The 20435-nt window shown below is 57.6% G+C and overlaps 1 protein-coding gene across 1 annotated transcript in view; it reads left to right on the top strand.

Moving 5' to 3' along the window:
- Positions 1-20435, top strand: part of Hdac4 (histone deacetylase 4) — a 254151-nt gene that overhangs the window by 180355 nt on the left and 53361 nt on the right. The window contains exons 7-12 of the mRNA XM_026379669.2: positions 1447-1568; positions 8523-8654; positions 12054-12166; positions 16243-16359; positions 16439-16637; positions 18888-19111. Of these exons, the coding sequence (XP_026235454.2) occupies positions 1447-1568; positions 8523-8654; positions 12054-12166; positions 16243-16359; positions 16439-16637; positions 18888-19111 (907 nt within the window). The remainder of the gene's footprint in view (positions 1-1446; positions 1569-8522; positions 8655-12053; positions 12167-16242; positions 16360-16438; positions 16638-18887; positions 19112-20435) is intronic.

Raw genomic sequence — 20435 nt, 5'->3', positions numbered from 1 at the left:
TCCTCAGATCCCCAGCAGCCAGAGCCTCGCCCTCTGACTGGGTTCCCAAGCATGCTCCATCAGGTGCAGTGACAGTGAGTGTCCCACGTGATGGGTTTAGATGGTCACATTGAAGTCATTTGCAAGCTGTTGAGTGACTGTCTCTAACTCACAGGACGCGAGCGAGGTCATACCGCATTTCTTACCAAGGAGCAAGAGAGAGTGAATAGAAAAGGCCCAGGCTGCCACGCTGCGCACAGGAGACTAATGGGGGTGTTCGGTCGGTCCTGGGGAGAAATGGTGTGACTCTCAGATTCTGTGAGGCCACTGTGAGAGGAGGCCCCGTGTCCTCATGGAATCCCAGGAAGCTCCCTGTCCCCAGACGAAGGCCCCCAGCCCTGGCTGTGTATCTGGAGCACCCTGTGGGCAGACAGGAGGAGACCTCCTCAGAGCAGAAGCCTGCCTGGGGGTGTGGCCCGAAGCTGCTTGGAGTCCTGGGGCCAGACCCGGGAGCTTGTCTCTGGGACCCCTCTGCACACTATGCGTGTGCATGTTCCGATATTTGAATATACACCTGGGTGCACTCCAGAGCTCCCATGGTGGACTCCGATAACTCCAGGTGCGTGCACGTGGAGTGCTGTGCATTCGGATGGATAATCTAGCAATTCTAAATAAGAAAGTTGGCCAGTTTGTTTCCAGCCATTAAGCAGATTATGCAGCTTAAAGACCCACAGAATGTAGTACACTCCCTGTCAGTGTTCAGAGCAAAACTCACCGGCAGTGTGTCCACAGAGGCCTTGTGCTGGTCGTCTTGGTGACCCCAGGAGCAGTGAGTCCCCATGGCCCACTCCTGACTCTTCCCCTCACTCGCCTCCTCCAGCCAGCCCACTGCTGCCAGCCGTGTTCAGGACTTTGGGTGGCCCCGGCCATTTGGAAAGAATGTGCTTCTAGAGTGAGCCCCAGGAAGGTGTGGGGTTTTTTTGTTTGTTTATTGCTTCTGACCTGCCCCAAGGAAGGAAAATGACAGAAGACTCCGATGAGGGCAGGTTCCGGGGGCTTCTGCTGAAGAGAATCCCCAGGGGCTCACTCTCTCAGGGAGGCAGAGAGAGCCCAGGAGTCTCCCGTGCCCGTGGCCACCACCCCAACCCCGCCTCGCCTGACTGCAACCTCATCTTGGGTCCCATGGACATGAGCCCCTCTGTCTTCCTTTGTTCTGTTCCCTTTGGACAGAGCCCTGTGTGGCCGGTAGTGACCCTGTGGTCAGAGAACAGCTGAGCACAGGGATCGCAGAAGAGCAGTTCTGGGTGACGTGAGAGAGGCTGTGGCCCTGTCGGCCAGCTTTATTGGCATCAGAGAAGAGGGGCTGTGCTGACGGGCACCCGGCTCCTGAGGAAGGGCTGCCAGAGCACTACTTGCCGGCTCAGGGGTGCCCTGGGCAAGCTGACCTGTCTCTCTCCTTTTCTCTAGGAAAACGCAGCACAGTTCTCTTGACAGAGTTCTCCGCCCCAGAGCGGGGTGTCCGGCCTCCTACAACCACCCGGTCCTAGGAATGTATGACGCCAAAGATGACTTCCCTCTTAGGAAGACAGGTCAGTGCCAAGGGCTGCTGTGGCCTGGGGCTCTCTGCCCAGGCAGCTGTACCCCAGCTGTGCTGGGCACATGCAGGGATGTGCTTAGTGAGGGCTTTGCTCATCAGAGCATCAGTTTGAAAATTCATCCCCAAGCATGGCCTTCTGATTCATTCCAAAACACATAGCCCCACACACATACGCCTGCTAGTCCTCCCTGGGCGAGGGCAGGGCCCACTGCTGTCCCAGGGATGCACAGCTCTGCTCCTCAGGCAAGCATGTTCAGCAGGTGAGTGAGTCAGCCAGCAGCCCTCTGCTGGATCTGCGCAGTGTCCAGCAGGAGTTGGTCGGGACCCAGAGAGGGAGGAGGGCCCTGTGAGAACAAGATCCACCCTGTCCTGTGGGGGCAATCCCAGGTGGCCACAGCTCGGTGCAGGAGTTCTGTTCTGTGCAGAGTGAGAAGGGCATCAAGCCTATTCTAGAAGCAGGGAGGCGGCACTGGAGCAGTCTGAAAAGTCAACCGGATGCTGTTGGGCTTATGGTTTAAACTGGGCAGTGGCTTTGGAGAGGGTCAGGGTGACTGTGGTAGTCCATTGGGGTGGCAAGAAGGGCAGGGCCCTGAGAAGGCTGCTCCTCCTGGGTTCTGCAGAGAGGGTGAGAAGCTGAGCTGCATCAGCCTGCACAGAGGAGGGACACCCTCATCTCGCTGTTGCAGGGATAGACTTTAGACTGCACCAATTCTATGTACCCACAGAACTCCAGGCAGCTCTGGGTGGAAATGTACTGAAGGACTCAGACACCCAGCTGCTTCACCCGACAGACAGCTGTGGGAAGCCAGGGCTCCCTGCCTTCCCAGCTGGGTGGAGGAGGCCTCGGGTCAACATGGCGTGGCCCCAGGCAGAGCGGGGTCAGGAGCAGGGAGTTGACAGGAGGGCACCTTAGCTCAGCCCGAGTAGGGCTTGGCATTGCCTGGATTGTGTGATAGGGCCGCCATGCCAGGCCAGGGGTGCCAGTGGAGGAATGGGTGTCTCCAAAAAGTGGAGGGTGGAGTTCGGCTGTCACACAGGGCAGTCGGCTCTCACTAAGGTCATGCCCTCCTGAAAGCAGCCACAAACTCCTCCCCAGCAAGGCACAGTGCACACCACCTGCTCCACCTGGCTCCCCAGTGGCTCCAGGCATCCCCTGGCCGGGACAGCAGGGAGGGGGTGGGGGTACGCCCGGTTCTCCCCGGCCCCCAGCGAGTCACAGGCAACACCACGCTGAGAAGCAGAAGGCTGCGTGAGTGGTTGGGAGCAAGCTCCAGGCGACTGTCCAGTGGAAGACGGCACTGTCACATGGCGGTCCCTGCTGATCTCTGCAACCTCGTGGCCTACAGTCGTGGGCAGAGCCCCTGCGTTTTGACGTGTTTCCGTGGCTGTGGGCCTCCTATGCTGAGCTGTCTTTCTGGAGTTAGCTGGAAGAGACGCCACAGATCTGTGTTGCAGTGTCACCTCCAGAACCCCCCTTCCATGAGGACCAGGGGGGAATCTCTTTTCACCCCGGGAAGTGCTCTGGAAGGCCTTCGTTAAGATGTGATTGCATCACCAATTTCTAAGAGGCACCCTAGCACCTTCACAGTCTCACCTGGGGGCACACTTGACCACCAAGAGCAGCGTGCAGCGAGGCTCCCCAGCCGCCCACTCAGCCTCATGGAGCAAACCTCACAGAGCGAGGCCTCGCCCATGCTGCTAGACAGCCTTGGTAGCAGGAAAAAGACTGTGGTGTGAAGCGCGCCCCTGGATTGAAGCCTCAGTCTCCAGTAGCAGGATGCCCATGTACACACCTGCGGGGCTCAGTCCACACTGGCTCACTGTAACCTTGCAGCTCAGTCTGCCTGTGCCTCGGTCTTCCAGGGCCTCCGTGGGACACCCATGTGTGCACGAGCCTTCAGGCGTTGTTGGCATGTGCTGCGGTGGACTCCCTGGACGATGGTTCACACCTGCGCCTTCTCAAGTGTCTCACCTCCCTGTGACAGAAGCGAGTGGGCTGCCCATGCCTTATGCATCCAGGGTGGCCACTGTCACTGGGCCAGTGGGTCCAGATCAGCTGCCGGAGTCCAGTGGGCTCCTTTGCTCATGCACTGTGCTTCAGGGATACTCTTGCTCACCTCTGGGCCTTTGCTTGTCCTCTGCAGAGTGCTCTTAGTCCACACCCGGCTTACACAGTACTCGAGAAATTCAGAAAGAAGAGTTTTTGGGAAGCTCACAATCATGGCACCAGCACTTGCTGGCATATGGTGGGCCTTCCTGCCTCAGCCTTATGTGGCAGAGGGTCAGGGTGAAGCAGCAAGCCCACCCCAGGGCTCTGCTCCACTCCTCACCTCATCCAACCCGAACTGCCTCCCAGCCCCACCTGCAAACCCTTCCAGCCGTTGATTCAGGAGGTGGGACTGCAGTGTGCATCTCAGAGGGACAGTGAAAGCACAGCCTTGGGACTGCAAGTGGCGTGACCAGGAGCGCTGTCCACACGAGGCCCTTGATCCCTGTGCCTGCGGGGTCCGTGTATGATTTTCCACTTTGGGAAGCAAACTTAGTTTTGCAGTGCCCTCCAGCGGACTGCCCAGGGAGCGGTCTACCAGAGCAGTCCTCCCTTCCAGCCCGTGGGCTGCCAGTGCTCGGCAGCTTTCCTTCTTCCCTCTTGGAGCTTACACGGCAGGACAGCAGAGCTGCTGCTGGGCTCCGGGTGCTGTCCCTGGGGCACTCTTGACGTGCGCTCCATGTCTGCCCCCTGGGTTGTAGACTGCGTTCCGGCTGTGGTCTGCCCTTGCAGAACTGCCTTCTAATCTTCATCAGAAAGTAATGTCTGTGAGCCGGCTCCTACATGGGAAGGCAGCTGTCTGCTGTCCTGATGGTGCTGTCAGCTCCGGTGGGTCTGCTGGGCCAGAGTGTGCTGCCAGCACTCCTTACCCATGGGAGCTGGCCATGCTCCCCCTCTGGTCAGTTTTCTATGTGCCTGTTTCTCATGGCAGGCGGAGGAGACCCCTCTGTACTGTCAGGCTCAGCACCATTGGTCTCTGCTCTGGCTTGAGGGGCATTGCTCCTGGCTGCCTCCAGCCCTGGCTGCCACTACCGGGCCCTGCCCCACAGGGTCTTCCCCAGGTTCTGTCTGCTTCACACGCTTCTCCCGCTCCTTGGGGTGAGCACCCCCTCCTCCTGCTGGGAGCACTCAACCTTGGAGATTTCCTGCCAGGAGTGCTCTGTTCTGCCCCATTAGTGGCCGACGATGGGCGGGGACCAGAACAGAAGTCATCCTGCTATGGGATTGTCAGGTCACTTTTGTGCCCGTCACGTGGCTGTTGCAGAATCTTGATCCTGTGTTCCCAGAGCTCTACAGCAGCACAGGACCTTCAGGAGGGTCTGCTCCTTGTCACTGGGCTGTGTGAACCCTGGGGCTCCCACCACCTCCTGAGAGAGAAATGTGTCTCAGAACACTCTGCCCGAGACCCTTCACCGCATGCCCTCCTGGTCTCATGAGCTCCGTGTTGGACATCGTCCCCATTTTCCTCCTTGCCTCCTTTGTTCTGCCCTTGAAGATCCCAGCTCGCCTCCCTTCAGTGCCTTCCTGCTGTCCTCACGGCTCTCCTCAGAGCTTCCGACCTGTCCTTGGACACAGGGAACAGCAGCTGGGGCACAGCATGCCCGCTCTGAGCCCCGCCAGCGGGGTGCTGACAGCTCTCTGCTGATCCACTGGGCCTGCCTCGCTGGTTGCTGGGCGGGCATGGAGCCAGCACAGCAGCGGTGCTCTGGGAGAACCCGCCCCTCCTCGTGCCTGGTGCCCTCCTGTTCCCTCTGCACATCTGACCACAAGGCCACCTCCCACCTCAGAGAGTTGTTCTGTGCTGTGACTGACTGGGGAAAAGCCGTCTGTAGCCTGGTGTCGGGTGTCTGAGCTCGTGAAGACTGGCAGAGGCAGGCCCTGGGCGTGGGGGGACTTGTAATCTGCCTGATGGGCTCTGAAGACAGCGAGCCCTGCCTGCCACTGCCCACGTGGAGTCATGCTCACCCTCTGCTCACGGAGCCGAGCCGCTCTCCAGATGTGCTTCCCGCTGCTGCTTCACCTCTCCGACAGCCTGGGGGGGGGAGGTCAGAGTGCAGCTCCCACGTGCCCCACCTGACCATGGCGGCGCTGGAGTGATTGCGGGCCATCAAGTATGGCTCTCACTGCCAGGTGGAGACCCTGTGTCCGGACTTCAGCCACCTTGCAGAAGTGGGCTCCTGGGACGTGGCTCAGTCCTGAAGCAGCTCCTTCCAGCTGGGGAGCTCCCCGGGCTGCTGAGGCTAGAGACGAGGCCTTGCAGGGCCCATGCATATTGCCGCCACCTGGCACCAGAAACCCCGCAGCCCAGCGAGGCAGCACCTCCAGGTGCACAAGTGCACCCTGGTTTGAAACCTGGGTGCCAGCGAGGGTTTCCTGTGCCCTGAAGGGAGGCTCATCTGCCTGCTGCACAGCCCCTCCCCAGCCTGCAGATGGCTCTGCTAGTCCAGTAGATTCCACAGGGGCAGGGTCTTGTGCCATCATGTCCCCCCCCCAAGTGCCAGAGTGGTGGCCTCCAGCCTGCCAGTTGCCTCTGGCCATCCCACAGGCAGAGCTGGCTCCAGAGGGTCATTGGTTCACTGCCCTCATTTTGGTGTCTTGAGGTGCTTGAGGCCAGTCCTCACTTTCATAGGCTGTGGGTCCTGCGTGGTATGGAGCAGGCCCTGGCTGGGAAGGGCGGGTACAGACAGGTGGTGCGTCCTGCCCTGAGTCTCCCTTGCATGACAAGGAAGTGCCCTTCAGGAGCAGAGCAGAATCCAGGAGGCCTTCCAGGTGCAGAGCAGGGCAGTGGAGAGGTGAGGATGCGGGGTGAGTGCTGGCCGCTATGTGCTGCGGAGAGGGGCATCAGGCAGGGCTGCAGGACGGGGCCTGCTGTGGGAGACACAGGGAGGGCAGCAGGTGGGTCAGAGGGCAGAGGGGCCAGCCCTGTAGACTCTGGGAGTCAAACCTTAGCAGGGGACATAAGTGGATGGGGGAAGAGACAGGATCTGCCACCTGGTAACCTAGTCAGAGCTCTGACCTTGAGATGACCTCCAATCCATCCTTCAGGGCCTGGAGGAGATCCCTGTGATGATCTGCAGTAGCACAGCTAGTCTGTGGCCAGCTCAGAATGTCCTTGTCACACTGTCTCATGATGCCACACTGACTATCCAGGGTTATCTTGGCAGCCCTGGAGAGAAGACCCTCCCACACAGGGCCATGGACAGCCAGGCTCCGCCCTGTGGGTGGATGCAGCATCTCAAAGGCTACTTCTGTGGTCTGTAGCTTCTGTCTCTAGACCCAGCAAGGGGTTGCAGGAACCCTGGTGGGCCTCAGCTGAGAGTTTGGTGGTGGGAAAAAAAAGTGTTCTTTTTTTAAGTAACCAGGCAGATTCTGGCTTCTTTTGTTTTTGCTTTTAAGTAATGTAAGAAAAATGAATAGAGAAATGGAACACGTGGGTCTGTGCTGTTAACAGAGGTGGGGTCCGCTGTGTCCACGCTGTTTGTCCCTCAGCCTTAATCAGCTGCCATCCAGGTGGACTGTCCCTTGCTCTGTGTACAGATGCCGTGAAACCGACAGCCCTGCACCCTGAGTCAGTACCCCCAGAGCAGCCGGGGGACCCTGGCAAGTCTGGCACCTTGGTGAACACAGCCTCCATTTCTCCAGAACCTGGTTTCTCAGGCCTGTTTTTCTGGCCTCTTCCCATGGAGGAGGCTGGTGGTTGTCTACACAACCCAGGCCCATGGTGGAGTCAGCTGCCTGGTTCCAGCACAAGCAGGGAACTTCCCTTTCCAGAAGGACCAAGAGCAACAGGGGACTGAGTGTGGAAAGCTGGCGTCTCACTACTTACAGATCCACAAGTGGCAGAAGGGAGAGGAGCCTGGACACGGCTTCAGAGCCTGGGCGAGGCCAAGCCGAAGGCTGCAGTCAGAGGAGTCCAGAGATGGCGCTAGAGCTGGGGGGGCCAGGGTGGTGGCTGCAGTCAGTCTTGGACCTCTCTGCTGGAGCTCCCACAGGGCCACCTAGGGACTGTGACTTGATGGGTCTGGCTCCCACACACAGGCGTTGGGGACCACTGTGGGCTTCCACATGCAGGTGGCCTCTGTCCACACAGGAGGGCTCTGACAGGCACCACGACAGGTCCCACGCTGGCTGTGCCAGTGGCAAGGTGAGCGCTGAGGGCGTCTGGCGCTGGCACTCAGACCCCAGAATTGGCTTGGGTGTCCTCGCATCACGTGGGGTAGGGGCAGCCCTTCTTGCTTCAGGCCCTCGCTTGCCTTCACAGAGGCCATTGGTGTCTGAACTGGGCTGTGGGCATCTGCAGACGAAAAGGAAGCACAAGATGTGGGCGTCATGGCCACGGCCCCAAGAGGGCCCCCGTTGTGTCCACTTCCCTCAGACTTCCAAGCAGTTGGATGTCTGCTTGGAAGGATCTAGGAGGAGGTTATTTAAGAAATGTCACCACTAAGTGACTGTCACCCACACTGGACCCTGCCTAGTAAATCAGATAGCCGCCCCGGTCCCCGTCTCCTGCTGAGGTGTAGGCTCTTCCTTTCACACGGCACCCCATGCCAGCCCAGCACTGCCGTGCTGAGTGGTCATTACCCCAGTGTGCTTTTTCTTTTCTTTTTTTTTTTTTTTGATACCAGGAATTGAACTCAGGGGCACTTAACCCCTGAGCCACATCTCCAGCCTTTATATATTTCATTTAGAGATTGAGTCTCACTAAGTTGCTCAGAGCCTCCCTAAGTTGCTGAGGCTGGCTTTGAACTTGTTATCCTTCTGCCTAAGCCTCCTGAGCCACTGGGATCACAGGCGTGTGCCACCCTGCCTGGCCAAGTGTGCACATTTTTAAGCCACCGTTGTGAAGCCCTTGACCCTCGCTGTGTCTGCCTCGCTGTGATGATATCTCCTTCTTTGCAGCTTCTGAACCCAACCTGAAATTGAGGTCCAGGCTTAAGCAGAAAGTGGCTGAGAGACGGAGCAGCCCTCTCCTGCGCAGGAAAGATGGGCCTGTGGTCACTGCTCTAAAAAAGCGTCCCTTGGATGTCACAGGTATGTCAGACAAGCAGATAAACTGCTCCTGCTGCCGCACTGTGCAGCTTTCCTGTGGAAGCCAGCTCTTCTGTGGTGCCTCTGAAACTCTGTGGCTGGGTCTGGCGCCATCAGCCCAGAGTGTCAGGCAGGCCACTGAGGGTCAGTACCAGGAATGCCTCAACAGGTGCCCGCTCCCTGGGTCAGGTATTAGGCCCAGGCACCTTGTGTCATGGGAGATGTATTTGAGGTTCGTCTGAAGGTGTTCATGGTCAGTCGCCTGCTCCTGCCTGCTCCCCCTGCTCACAGAGCAGTGTCCATGAGCTTAGCAGGAGAACACCAGGGGCTCCGCTGTTCCACGCTGTTCCACTGTGGTACCTTGGTGCCTCTGGCCCCGTGAGTGGTCCACACCAGCAGAGTGCCAACAGGCAGGGTCAGCACCCCCTCCCTGCCCCTTTCTGAGGGCAGCAACCTCGTGAGCACCCCCTGCCCAGACACCCCACTGTGAGGACCAGGACCCACTGGGCCACTTCCTGCCTCTTGAGGACACACCTGTCCAGAAGCATGACTCCTCAGTCCCTCTCCACAGGTGTCCCCCAGCATCTCCAGAGTTCCAAGTCCCACAGGTGCATCTCACTCAGCACCCTATGCCCTGGGTGGATCCCAGCTCCTCACTCAGGGAGCACAGCCCCCAGCTGCACCCCAGGGCCTATTCTCCAGGTGCACCTCCACTTTTCAAAGTCCTGGCACCAGGAAACAAGGGCTGCTCCCAGATGCCCTGGAGAGGAGGCCAGGTGCACTGGAAGGCCGGGAGGAGTCCTGAGTGCCCTGGGCCGGTTTAGTCTAGTGTGTCCTGGGGAGTGTGCTGCTGCTGGGGAAGAGGCTGGGGAGGTTCCCAACTGGCCCCTTCCTGGTGAATGGCCAGGTCTCAGCACAACCCTCCCCTAAGGCATGAGAGGAGAGCTTCCCTTCTGGACGTGGCTTGGCCATCCCTGCCCTGCGTGCTCCAGGGTTCTCCAGCTGCCCTGGCCTTGACCTTTGTGCACTCATTCGAGGCTGAAGCCTTCATCCATTGGGAGTGCCCGTTTCGTCCTTGTCTTCCTTTGTGAGTGGCTCTTTCCTCTGATGGTTCTGTGTAGAGACTTTCTGGCAAGAGAGATCAAGGGATGCTGGAGCCCAGTCTCACCAGTCTGATAAACTAGGAGGACTCAGTGGAACTGGGGCCCATGAGCTGAAAACTGTTCCAACACCCAGGCACGTTGTCCCCGTGCGCGGGCTTGTTCAGGCTGGCTCTGGTACACCAGACCCCACAACGTCCCAGCCAAAGGTTGCTAAGATGGCGCCTTCAGCCAGCTGCTTCTGAGTGTCACATCTCGAGTTCCTGTTGTCACCCAGTGACTGCTTAATGGTATCTAAATGTCAGAGCTGGGCACAGAAGCAGTGAGACAGGCTCCTTGCCTTCCCGGAGCTGACAGCCTCCTGGGGACCCCCAGCTGTCACATGGGTGGCCTGGTTAGTGCTGAGCTGTGCTGGATGAAGGGTGTGCCCCAGCAGCTCCAGGGCAGGGTGGGCAAGTAGCATGGTGAGACCAGAAGCTGTGGAGAAGGTGGCCTCTGAACTGTGGTCTGATGGACAGAGGAGACAGTGCTGGGAGAGGAGCTGGGACAGTCAGGGCTGCAGGGAGGTGGTCCCACACACAGTGGGGAGGTGGTGGAGTCCTGGGGCAGGAGAGAGCCACGCAGACGTGCGGGAAGTCACGGACAGGCAGCCTCGCACTCTGCCACTTGTTAGACTCAGGCTGGATGAAGAGCACGAGGGGGGCCTGGGCCCCGCCCTGTGAGGTGCCTGTATAGCCCTGCTGCCAGGCCTCTCCTCTCACCAGTGCAGACCGTCCACCGTCCACCGTGGTCCTGCAGGGCGCTTGCTTCCTCAGGTCAGAGTCCTGAGTGGGTCGGTTAAAGGGGTAGCAGTCGGGTGACTGTGTTTCATGACTCCACGCTGCCCTGCCCGTGTGCACACAGTGGAGCGGCCCCCTGATCCTGCCAGGCAGCGTCAGAGGGTTTCCTGGAGACACTGTCAGGGAGAGGGCCCAGGCAAGGCCGCTTCTAGGATGTCAGTGTGGAGTCAGGGGCTAGAAGAAGGCCGAGTGATGGCGGACACCTGCTCAGCCTAGGTGACATCACCAGAGGGCCAAGCCACGCTCTGGAGTTGGCAATTGGTAGATGGAGTGAGTGAGAGGCACGAGGGGAGGGGGCAGGTGGGGCCTATGACAAGAGCTGGCCAAGGTCGGGTAGATGGCAGGAGCAGTGCCGTAGGGCCTGGGCACTGGCTCAGGAATTTGGCCGCCCAGCTATTCCTGGGTGGGTAGCTCGGTCCACAGAGGATGTGAGCCTTCAGCCTGCCCACATCAACTTGAAGACAGTTCGCCTTTGGTGTCCTCCGCAAGCCGGGTGGCCTAGGGAAGGTGACATTACTGCCTCAGCTTTCTCTGTGCAGAGGGGATCAGGATGGCGCCCACCTCATAGCTCAGCACAGCGCAGCTGCTGGAGCTGAACCTGCCTGCTGTGGAGCACCAAGGGACAGTGGCTTCCATGCCCACCATCTATCTCCGTCCTCCTCCTTGTAACCCAGAGATACCCTTGAAGCCAGTTTTCAGTCTGCTCTGTGGACAGCAGCCTCCTGTGGGCTGGGGTGCTCTCCAGTTGGAGGAGGAGGTACTGTGTGCTCAGGGTCAGGACATAGAGGAGGAATTCCCCAGCCCCCCTCAGGGTCCCTGCTGTGTCCAGAGTCAGGGGCAGTGGCCCGTGTGAAAACAGATGGACCTGCCTTGGCTCCTCTCACAAGTCGTGGTCAGCTGGAGCCCGCCCAGCCCGCTGCCTGGTAGGCAGGCCAGGGCAGCTGTCTGGTGTGTTCTGAAGTAACGCTGGTGAAGTCCTGGCCCCTGGCTCTTTTGCTGGGCACTTGCTGATCCTGGGAAAACCAGGGAGTGACATTCCAAGCAGTCATGGAGGGCTTCTTAATTAACTAGCTTCTTAGTGAGCACAGTAAACTTGACCTTCCGCCGTCGAGAGTTGTTTGGCTTCTGTGTTCTTAGTCTTTTGTTGCTAGGATGTTAATAAATGTTTAGGAGCTTACCTCTCAGGTGCTTCAAACCATCCTGAAATCACGGGAGCCATGGAGTTGATAGCAAGCACTTCCCAGAGGGCTGTGCAGAGGCTGCATGGAGTCCTGAGTTCTGCAGACTCACCAGGAGGTAGCAGCAAGGCCCAGGAATCGGGAGAGCCTCCTGTTGCCCACTCTGGAGTCGCGGCCATGTTCTTTCTGCTTGGGATTTGTGCCGGCCAGCAGGCTAGCAAGCGGAAACCCACAGAGGCAGCTGCCACCCCGGGCCTGGCCCCAGCCACTGTCTCTCACTTGCAGACTCTGCGTGCAGCAGTGCCCCGGGGTCTGGGCCCAGCTCACCCAACAGCAGTTCCGGCAACGTCAGCACTGAGAATGGCATCGTGCCTGCTGTGCCCAGCGTCCCAGCCGAGGTCAGTGTACTCCCGGTCAGTGGCATGCCTGCTCTGTGCCATCCAACCCCTACACTCACCCTGAACTGGCCAGCATGGGGCAAGGGGAACTGGCATGGGGGTGGCCCTGGGGAGAGCTTTCTGGGAATTCCTCCCCCACTTCATCGCAGCCCCCCTGAAATATGAGCACCCTAGTTCTCCACACACCCAGGGCCCTCCAGCCCCATCTTTCCCCGGCCTCTCCCCAAGCATGTTCAACAGAGGGTGTCATGATGCAGGTGATATGCACAGGGTCCTGGCAGGCAGCAGGCCCGTTGGAGGAGTTGCTGGGTGAGAACAACAGGGTCACATTGGGGAGACACGAGGAGCACTGAGCAGCAGGAGTCGGGGAGCGGGCGGCTCCCCGACGGTTGGCACCACAGGGGCAGACAGGGAACCAAGGGCTCCAGGCTTGAGACCCAGCACCCCTTCTTTGACCCTGCTTTCAATGCACTCTGAGGGGTGCAGCGATCCGGGAGGGTGTGAGCAATGAGCATGGGCCAGGAGTGCTCTGACGCCACTCGTGGGGGTGACTCCAGGCGCTGGAGCTTCAGCAGAGGAGGGTGCACCCACCCAGCGCTGTGGGTGGCCCCTGCCCGGCTGCAACAGGTCCCAGCACCCTCATCCCCTATGCTCACTGCCCAGCGTCCCCATCCTGAGGGCCAGCACAGGGAGGGTAGCTCCACAGCTGGTGGGGAGAGTTGGGCCAGCCAGGACACAAGGGTCTGGAGGGTTCAGGGTGCTGGGCCTGGGAGAGGCACGGGGGCTGCTTCAACAGCCAGCTTTCTGATGGATTGGCCAGGAAGGCTGCCTGCCGCAGGGCCGCATGCAGCAGAGCGTACGAGCCTCCCGCATGTTCTGAGTGTCAACCTACAGAGGCTGCAATTTATTAAGTGTAGTTGTTTGCTTCTTAAATATTTAGAAAGGACTGCTGCCCTTCCAAAGGTTGGCAGAATCCAAGCTGGGACACGCGCGGTTAGCATTTTCGTTTGAAGTCCCAACCCTCTGTGTATAAAAGGTGTTGTAGAGACGAGGGCCACAGCTGGGAGGGGTTCCCCAGGGTCGCTGTCTCTGGGCTCCTCAGTTCCCGTTCCTCTTAGTTTTACGTTATACTTCAATTTCTCTTCTTACCTGTGCTCTTCAACCGACCAGTTTAGGTATGTACTTACTTATTAGACGTTTTAACAGCCCTCTGCGAGCAGGCCACAGCTAAGCTCTGCCTACAGTTAATTCAGAATGCAGCTGGAAGTCGCTCCCTCCCTGGGGAGTCCCCAGGGTCGCTGTCGCCCCTCCTTGGGGTGTCCCCCAGGGTTGCTCTCACCCCTCCCTGGGAGGTCCCAGGGTTGCTCATGGGCACAGAGGCTCATGTGGTGTGTGCATTTGGAATCTTCGTAGCAGTGCCTTTTTGTGGGGGACCTGTATGGTTCTGGTTTAAGTTATATATTGATTGTTATAAACTGTGGGATATATAACTTAAGCTACTGTAAACTCAGAGACATATAAAAGGAGTCACAAGAACTATACAAGTCTGACCGTCCAGGTTTCACCTCAGATGCTCATCACCACAGGTGGGGGTGGCCTGTGATGCTGGACCACACATGGATGTCCCTTTAGGATCTCAGATGCCATTAGGATTGGTGATTTTCAGAGCTTCCTGCTTCCTGGCCAAGGGCTGGCTCACCCTCCCATGTGGTCCAGAGGCAGCAGGACTGCCCTAGTGGGGCATCTGGTGCAAATGGAGGTGGCATGGTGGCCTGGCTCTCTCTGCTTCCTCTGGCCATTGCCCTGAGGCCACTATGGGAAGACCACCATGTCCTGCAGGCCCTCTAGGGGAAGCAGAGCTCTGAAGCCAGAGATGAGGTGCAGATGCTCAGCCACAGGCCCTTGGGCTTCTGAGGAAGCCAGGGCTAGAAAGCAGACCAGCCCTGGCAGGCAGCGACAGAGCCCGTCCTGGAGCAACAGAGCTCGGGGCCTGCTCCCAGGTGCCCCTGGAGACAGCAGGAGCATCCACTTCTCCTCAAAAGGGCAAATTCACAGAGGCAGCTTTATTTCTCAGAGTGACTAGGTTAAAAAAAAATGTTGATTATAAAGGAATCACAACTTCTAAACGAGCAGTTCTCCTTAGGGAGAGCCCTGCTTCCTGGGCAAGCTCGGGCGTCTTCTCGGAAGCATGACTTGCAGATATGTCTTTCACTTTTGAACCCCCCTCACCAAAAAAAAAATGTCTAGGAAAAGCCTATCCCAGAAGCCACATGGTCACCCTTGTGCATAGGCAGCTGTGCAATATGTGGCCATCCCAAGGGCGGTCAGAGCCATTCCTCATGAGAGCAGAGGCTCTGTCAGTGTCCTTCCAGGGACACAGCTGCAGGTTCCTGGTGAGCATTTGCAGCGTGAGGCAGGGGTTGGTCTCCAACAGGATTCCTTGGCTGAGCGTGCAGATTGCGGGCAGGAGCATGAGGTGGCCATTGCCCCGGGGGCACTGTGCCTTCCTGCTACCCGCCCCACGTTCTCTAGCAGGGCTGCAGACAGGTCACCTCCCTTACATCAACTTATCCTGATGTTCATTTCATAAATTGTTTTCTTGTAAATGAAATTGTAAAGTACTCGAGCTGCCCCTCTGCCTTTGTGATAGGATGGAATTGTTGAGTCACATGCCATGCAGATTGCTGCCTGCCCACCAGGCTAGCTGAACAGTGTCCCTGCACCATAGTTGGCTCTTGCTTTCCTTTAGAGTGCACTGGGATGGGTCTTCTCTGCATGGTGCAGACCAAGTAGAGCCCCGTCCCCTGCCAAGCCCATCCATTCTGCAAGCAGGCTAAGCGCCAGCATCTGGAGGAACAGGCAGGGAGGGCCAGGCGTAAAGCAAAGCTTGTGTCCAGGGTGAGATGCTGCACTTGGGTGGAGTAGCACCTGCCCTCTGCTCCTTCCTCAGGCTTACGCTTGAGTAGTCTGAGCTCAGCTTTAGAAAGTACATGATTCTATGACGTGTTTTTTCTACTTAAAACTTGATCACAAAAGAACATCCAGATAATGATCATTGGGGCATTTCTGGACCTCTTCCAAGTCAAGTGTGCGACGCACCTTCATTCACTTAATGCCAGTGTGGCTGGAGTAGGTGCACATTGCAGCTGTAATGCTGCTGCCATGAGCAGCCCAGTGGCCAGGTCCTGTGTGCACATGGGTCTTTTCCTTAGGAATCCTTCTTAACACTGCATCCTAAGAGTAGAGTTTCAGGATCAAGATCAGCTCCACCTTTAAGGCTTCTGATAGATTGCCAAATTGTTCTGCAGAAAGCACCACAGTTTGCCGTCTTCCAGTAATGTGTTTCCCTTTCTCTGTTCCAAGATGATATTAGCATTTTTAAAAAGTCATTGCCAATGTGCCCGGCGCAGTGGAACATGCCTATAATCCCAGCAGCTCAGGAGGCTGAGGCAGGAGGATTATGAGTTCAAGGCCAGCTTCAGCAACTTAGCAAGACCCTGTCTCTAAATAAAACCTAAAACAGGATGGGGAGGTGGCTCAGGTGTTAAGTGCCTCTGGGTTCAATCCCCAGTGCCCAAAATCAGGTTGTCGCCACGCACTCAGTCCTTAAGCGTGTTCTCAGAAGGCTGATGACGTTGCATGTTTTCTTCATGAGTTTATTCCCCCTTAGTACTATATCTTCTGTGGTCCCTGGATTGGGCTGTGTACTTTCCTCACTTTGGGTTGTTCCTTGGTTTGTGAGCACTTTGCATGTGGACCTCTGTCTGCCCTGTACCATGCTGATAGCCACAGTTTGCTGCCTTCTAGGAAGGAGAGCAGGGGTTTTTTTTCCAATGATTTCTGCATTCATTATCATGTTTGGAAAGATATTCCCAGCCACAAAAATGTGTTTTTACTGTATTGTCCTAGTTGTCTTCTGCTTGTTTTATGGTGTACAAGCAAATTGAATGAGGAGCAAGGTGCAGTGACAAGAAGACCGAGGACTGCTGCTAGGGAATGGCCCAGGCGCCCACCTTTCTCCAGGTGCGCACTGCTTCAGAGGCTCTAGGGTGACGGTCACTGTGTTCTATCTGCAGACCAGCTTGGCGCACAGACTTGTGGCTCGAGAAGGCTCGGTTGCCCCACTCCCCCTCTATACGTCGCCATCTTTGCCCAACATCACCTTGGGACTTCCTGCCACCGGCCCTGCTGCTGTAAGTCAGCCTCCGTGGGTCTGTGGCTCGGGGCGCGGTCGTGGCCCTGCGCCCAGACATCCCTGGCTGTGCTTTCCAGGGTGCAGCGGGCCAGCAGGAGGCTGAGCGACTGGCTCTTCCTGCCCTCCAGCAGCGGATCCCCCTCTTCCCTGGCACCCACCTCACCCCCTACCTGAGCGCCTCTCCTCTGGAGCGGGATGGTGGGGCGGCTCACAACCCTCTTCTGCAGCACATGGTCCTGCTGGAGCAGCCGTCTGCACAAACGTCCCTCGTCACAGGTGAGCGTGTGGGCCTCGTGCTGTAGCCAAGGCTTTGGCAGTGTGGGGCTTTCCTGCTGGGCCTCATGTGGCTTCTGGAGCAGGCGGGACAGCACAGGGCACCTGTCAGTGCTGTGTGTGCACCTGGCCTGTGACTGGGCCACCTTGCAACCGCAAGCAGCTCGGTCGCTGCGTCCAGACAGGTGCCGGGCACCCCTCTGCTCACTCCCAGGAGGAGTGCGCCAGCCCTCTGGTCAGGGTTTCTGTGTGGGTCAAGGTGAGCACATATTGGAAGCACAGAATTGACTTGGGCAAATAATTGGTTTCTGTTTGGCAACAAAACACTGTAGAAATGTGTGCTGAGGATGGTTATGTTTAGAAAAACACAATTTAGAGGACAACGAGAAGCCTGCTGTGACGACCTAGTGACAGCAGCAGGAGAGCTGTTCAGACGTGCTGGGATTTGTGGTGCTGGCCAGCACACACCCATGGGTTGGATCCCCATGCCCGTCCATGACTTAGCTCAAGTGGCTGTTCTCCTGGACATCTATGGGCTTGTTCAAAATTTGCCTTTGGACTGACCTCAGGGCTGGCCTGGCCAGCCGTGTACCCTCAGTGGGCAGAGCCCTGTGCCTGTTGTGGTGGGGTGCTGGCTGGAGGCCTGTGGGCTAGCTCTGGGGTCTGTTGGCTTCCTTGCTCCCTGCTGCTGCTGCTCCCTAAAGCTTTGGTTGTGGTCACCATGGGTCTGGGCAGGAGTGGTGCACTGGCTCCGAGTGTCTATGTGGACAGAGGAGATGGGACTCCAGCCCTGAGTGCAGCATCTCACCCTGCACCCAGGCTTTGCTTCATGCCCAGCCCTCCCTGCCTGTTTCTCCAGATGCTGGCACTTAGCCTGCTCTGACATGGGAGGTCGCTTGTAGTCTGTGTGCCTCTTTCCCATCGGTGAGGTAGGGGTGCTCAGGTATGAACTACCTGAGTCCCTGCAGGGTAGAACCAGCACCTGCCATTCCCATTGGTGTGGGTCTCCTGGTTGGAAGAGTAGTCTTCACCTTCCACCTCCCACACCCTGCCCCAGGGCCCTGCCCACCCTTCCCAGCATCTCCTAGGCCCTTCCCCTCACTCCCTGCCACGTAGCCCTGATTCCAGGTCTCTTGGCATCATCCTGAGGGAGGGTGCCTCCTGAGCAGGGTTCCAGCAAGCTGTCCTCTTCTAGGACAGCACCATTGGGTACAGGAGCCACCGACCACAGGAGAGTTCAATTTAGAGTACAGTGTGGTTTCTCAGGCACTGTGCAGCATCTCAAATGCACAGGTGGCCCCAGCCCCCTGTGGACCGCGGCCTTGTTGCAAGCTTGCATTCCACAGCCCGGTCAGGGCAGAGGCCCAGCTCCTCAGCATTGGCTCCAGCCTTGCAACGGGGCCTCCCTCCTCCCCAGGCAGCACCCTGGATGGGCAGTGCAGGAGGCGTATGGATACGAGTGCCATCTTCCAAGGACCTTTCCTTGCATTGGGCTGGCTGTGCCTGGCCCTGCAGCTGCCCATCCCTCTGTCCCCATGCTGTGCCCACAGCCCTGTGCCCACTTGTGCCTCCCTGCAGCTGCTGAGTGCACCTGGTCTCTGCTCTCCATGCCGTGCTCCGGGAGAAGACCCGCTTCCTCCTGCCTGCTTCCTCTCCTCACTTCCCACAGCCACCTGGGTTTGGTTCACAGTGAATGTGCACCAAACAAGGTGCAGTGCAGCTCAGCAGAGCTCAGGGCCTTGGAGGTGGCCTGGTGTCTCGTGGCCAGTTTTGCTCTCAGTTTGTCTCTGAGTTCCTGCAGATTGGCCACAGACCTTCCCTCTTGCTGGTCATGGGATGTGTAAGGATGTGCATACCAGAGCTAGAACACCCAACTTCCATGGGTGCTCTGGACACAGAGGTCCCTGTGGGAGAAGTGATAGACCAGTCCCCAGCGGCAGTGTGTTCCCCGACCTCTTGAAGCTGCCTCTTCTGTGCAGAACTGCTGTTTCAGTGCATTGACCTGATCCTCAGGAGCCTCCAGATGATAGTCTCTGTCTCCAAGCCCGAGCCCACGTGAGCTCTGCCTGTAGCTGGACTAGCCCCTCAGCAGGACAGCTGGTGGCCCCCTGGGAGAGGGTGCCTGGGCTGCCAGGCGTGCGTCACGGTCGTCTCCATCAGTCACTCAACAGCCTTCTCTCCTCCCCTCTCTTCCTCCTCTTTCCCCCTCTGCTGTTTCTTCCTCCATATTATCTTCAGACTGGTATCTTTCAGGCCTGGGAACGCTGCCCCTCCACTCACAGCCCCTGGTTGGTACGGACCGGGTGTCCCCATCCATCCACAAGCTGCGGCAGCACCGCCCTTTGGGGCGCACACAGTCGGCACCACTGCCGCAGAACGCACAGGCGCTGCAGCACCTGGTGATCCAGCAGCAGCACCAGCAGTTCCTGGAGAAGCACAAGCAGCAGTTCCAGCAGCAGCAGCTGCACATGAGCAAGGTGGGTCCAGGCCGGGCATGTGGGCTGGAGACTGGGGAGGACAGCCAGGAGCAGCTCACGCAGCTACGGGGAGAGGCCCAGGGCTTTCCCGGCCCCGTCGGCAAACTGGGCCCAGGAGCCCAGGGTGGGCCACGTGGTCAGCTCTTCTTTCCTGGGCTTCCTAAGACCATTCACCGAGTAGGGATTCACTCCAGCCACTGCTGAAGACCCCAGCTTTACAGTGGTGCTGTCCCAGAAGCATCCTTCCTGAGCCCCTTCACACTGTCAGAGGTGTTTGGGGCCAGGAGAGCCCGCAGAGGTCCTTGTACCCATAGAAGTCTCCGGAGTCACCAAAGCCACCTCCAGGAGGAAGTGGCAGGATTGTGTGCTGCAATGCTGGGTGAGGGGAACCCAGGTGCTTAGTGAGGTCTCGTCAGACGCTGGCCTTAGAAGCAAGTATCCCAGCACTAGGGGAAGTGGCTGCTGGGGTCGCCCTGTGACTCCTCTGAAGGCTGCACTCCAAGTTACCAGGACCCGCCACTCTCCTCCAGGAGGGAAGGAGACAGCCACACACACGCTGGTCCTCAGGACCAAGCAGCCGGCACCCATGTCCCACCAGTGTGTGCTGTGACGTGGGGAGCCATAACACAGGTGGGACAAACCAGTCAGCACATGTTGGATGCTTTCCTGGTGTGAACTGTCCAGAACGGCCAGAGACGGCAAGGGGGGTGTTGTGGGAAGCTGGGGAGTGACTGCCAGTGGGGACAGCGTTTCTTACTAGGGATGATAGAAGTGTTCTCAGATGATGAATGATGACTACACAACTATGTAAGTTTGGGAACTACCGATTCATGCAATTTAAAGGTCTGAATTTTATGATCTATAAATTTTAGTAGACCTCTCTTATTTGCAATGGTGGATAGTGCTGAACTCTTTATAAAAGCATTATGATACCAGAGTAATTGAACTAACTGATAACTGAGATTGTTACTGAGTGCTAACCAGGAGGGTAGCATATTCTGTGAGGATACACTGGACAAGGGACTGGTTCACATCCTGGATGAGACAGAGCAGGTTGGTGTGAGATTCTATCATGCTACTCAGAATAGGAGGCAGGTTTTTAAAACTTAGGAATTTTTTTAATTCTGGAATTTTTTATTCAATATTTTTGGACCTTGCTTGGCCATGGGAAACCAGATGAAGGAGAACTACCATATGTCTCAATAATGTTGTTACAAGAAAGAAACGAGAGGATGAGATAATAGAAGGGAACCTGTGGTTTTCTGAAGGAAGTGCTGAGGCTATGGCAGATTTAAGATTTCTTGACTCTTGCCTTCCCGCGGCA

The sequence above is a fragment of the Urocitellus parryii genome, chromosome 1, assembly GCF_045843805.1.
Source record: "Urocitellus parryii isolate mUroPar1 chromosome 1, mUroPar1.hap1, whole genome shotgun sequence".
Lineage (NCBI taxonomy): Eukaryota > Metazoa > Chordata > Mammalia > Rodentia > Sciuridae > Urocitellus > Urocitellus parryii.
The sequence above is the reverse complement of the archived record's forward strand: the minus strand, read 5'-3'. Positions and strand labels throughout refer to the sequence as shown.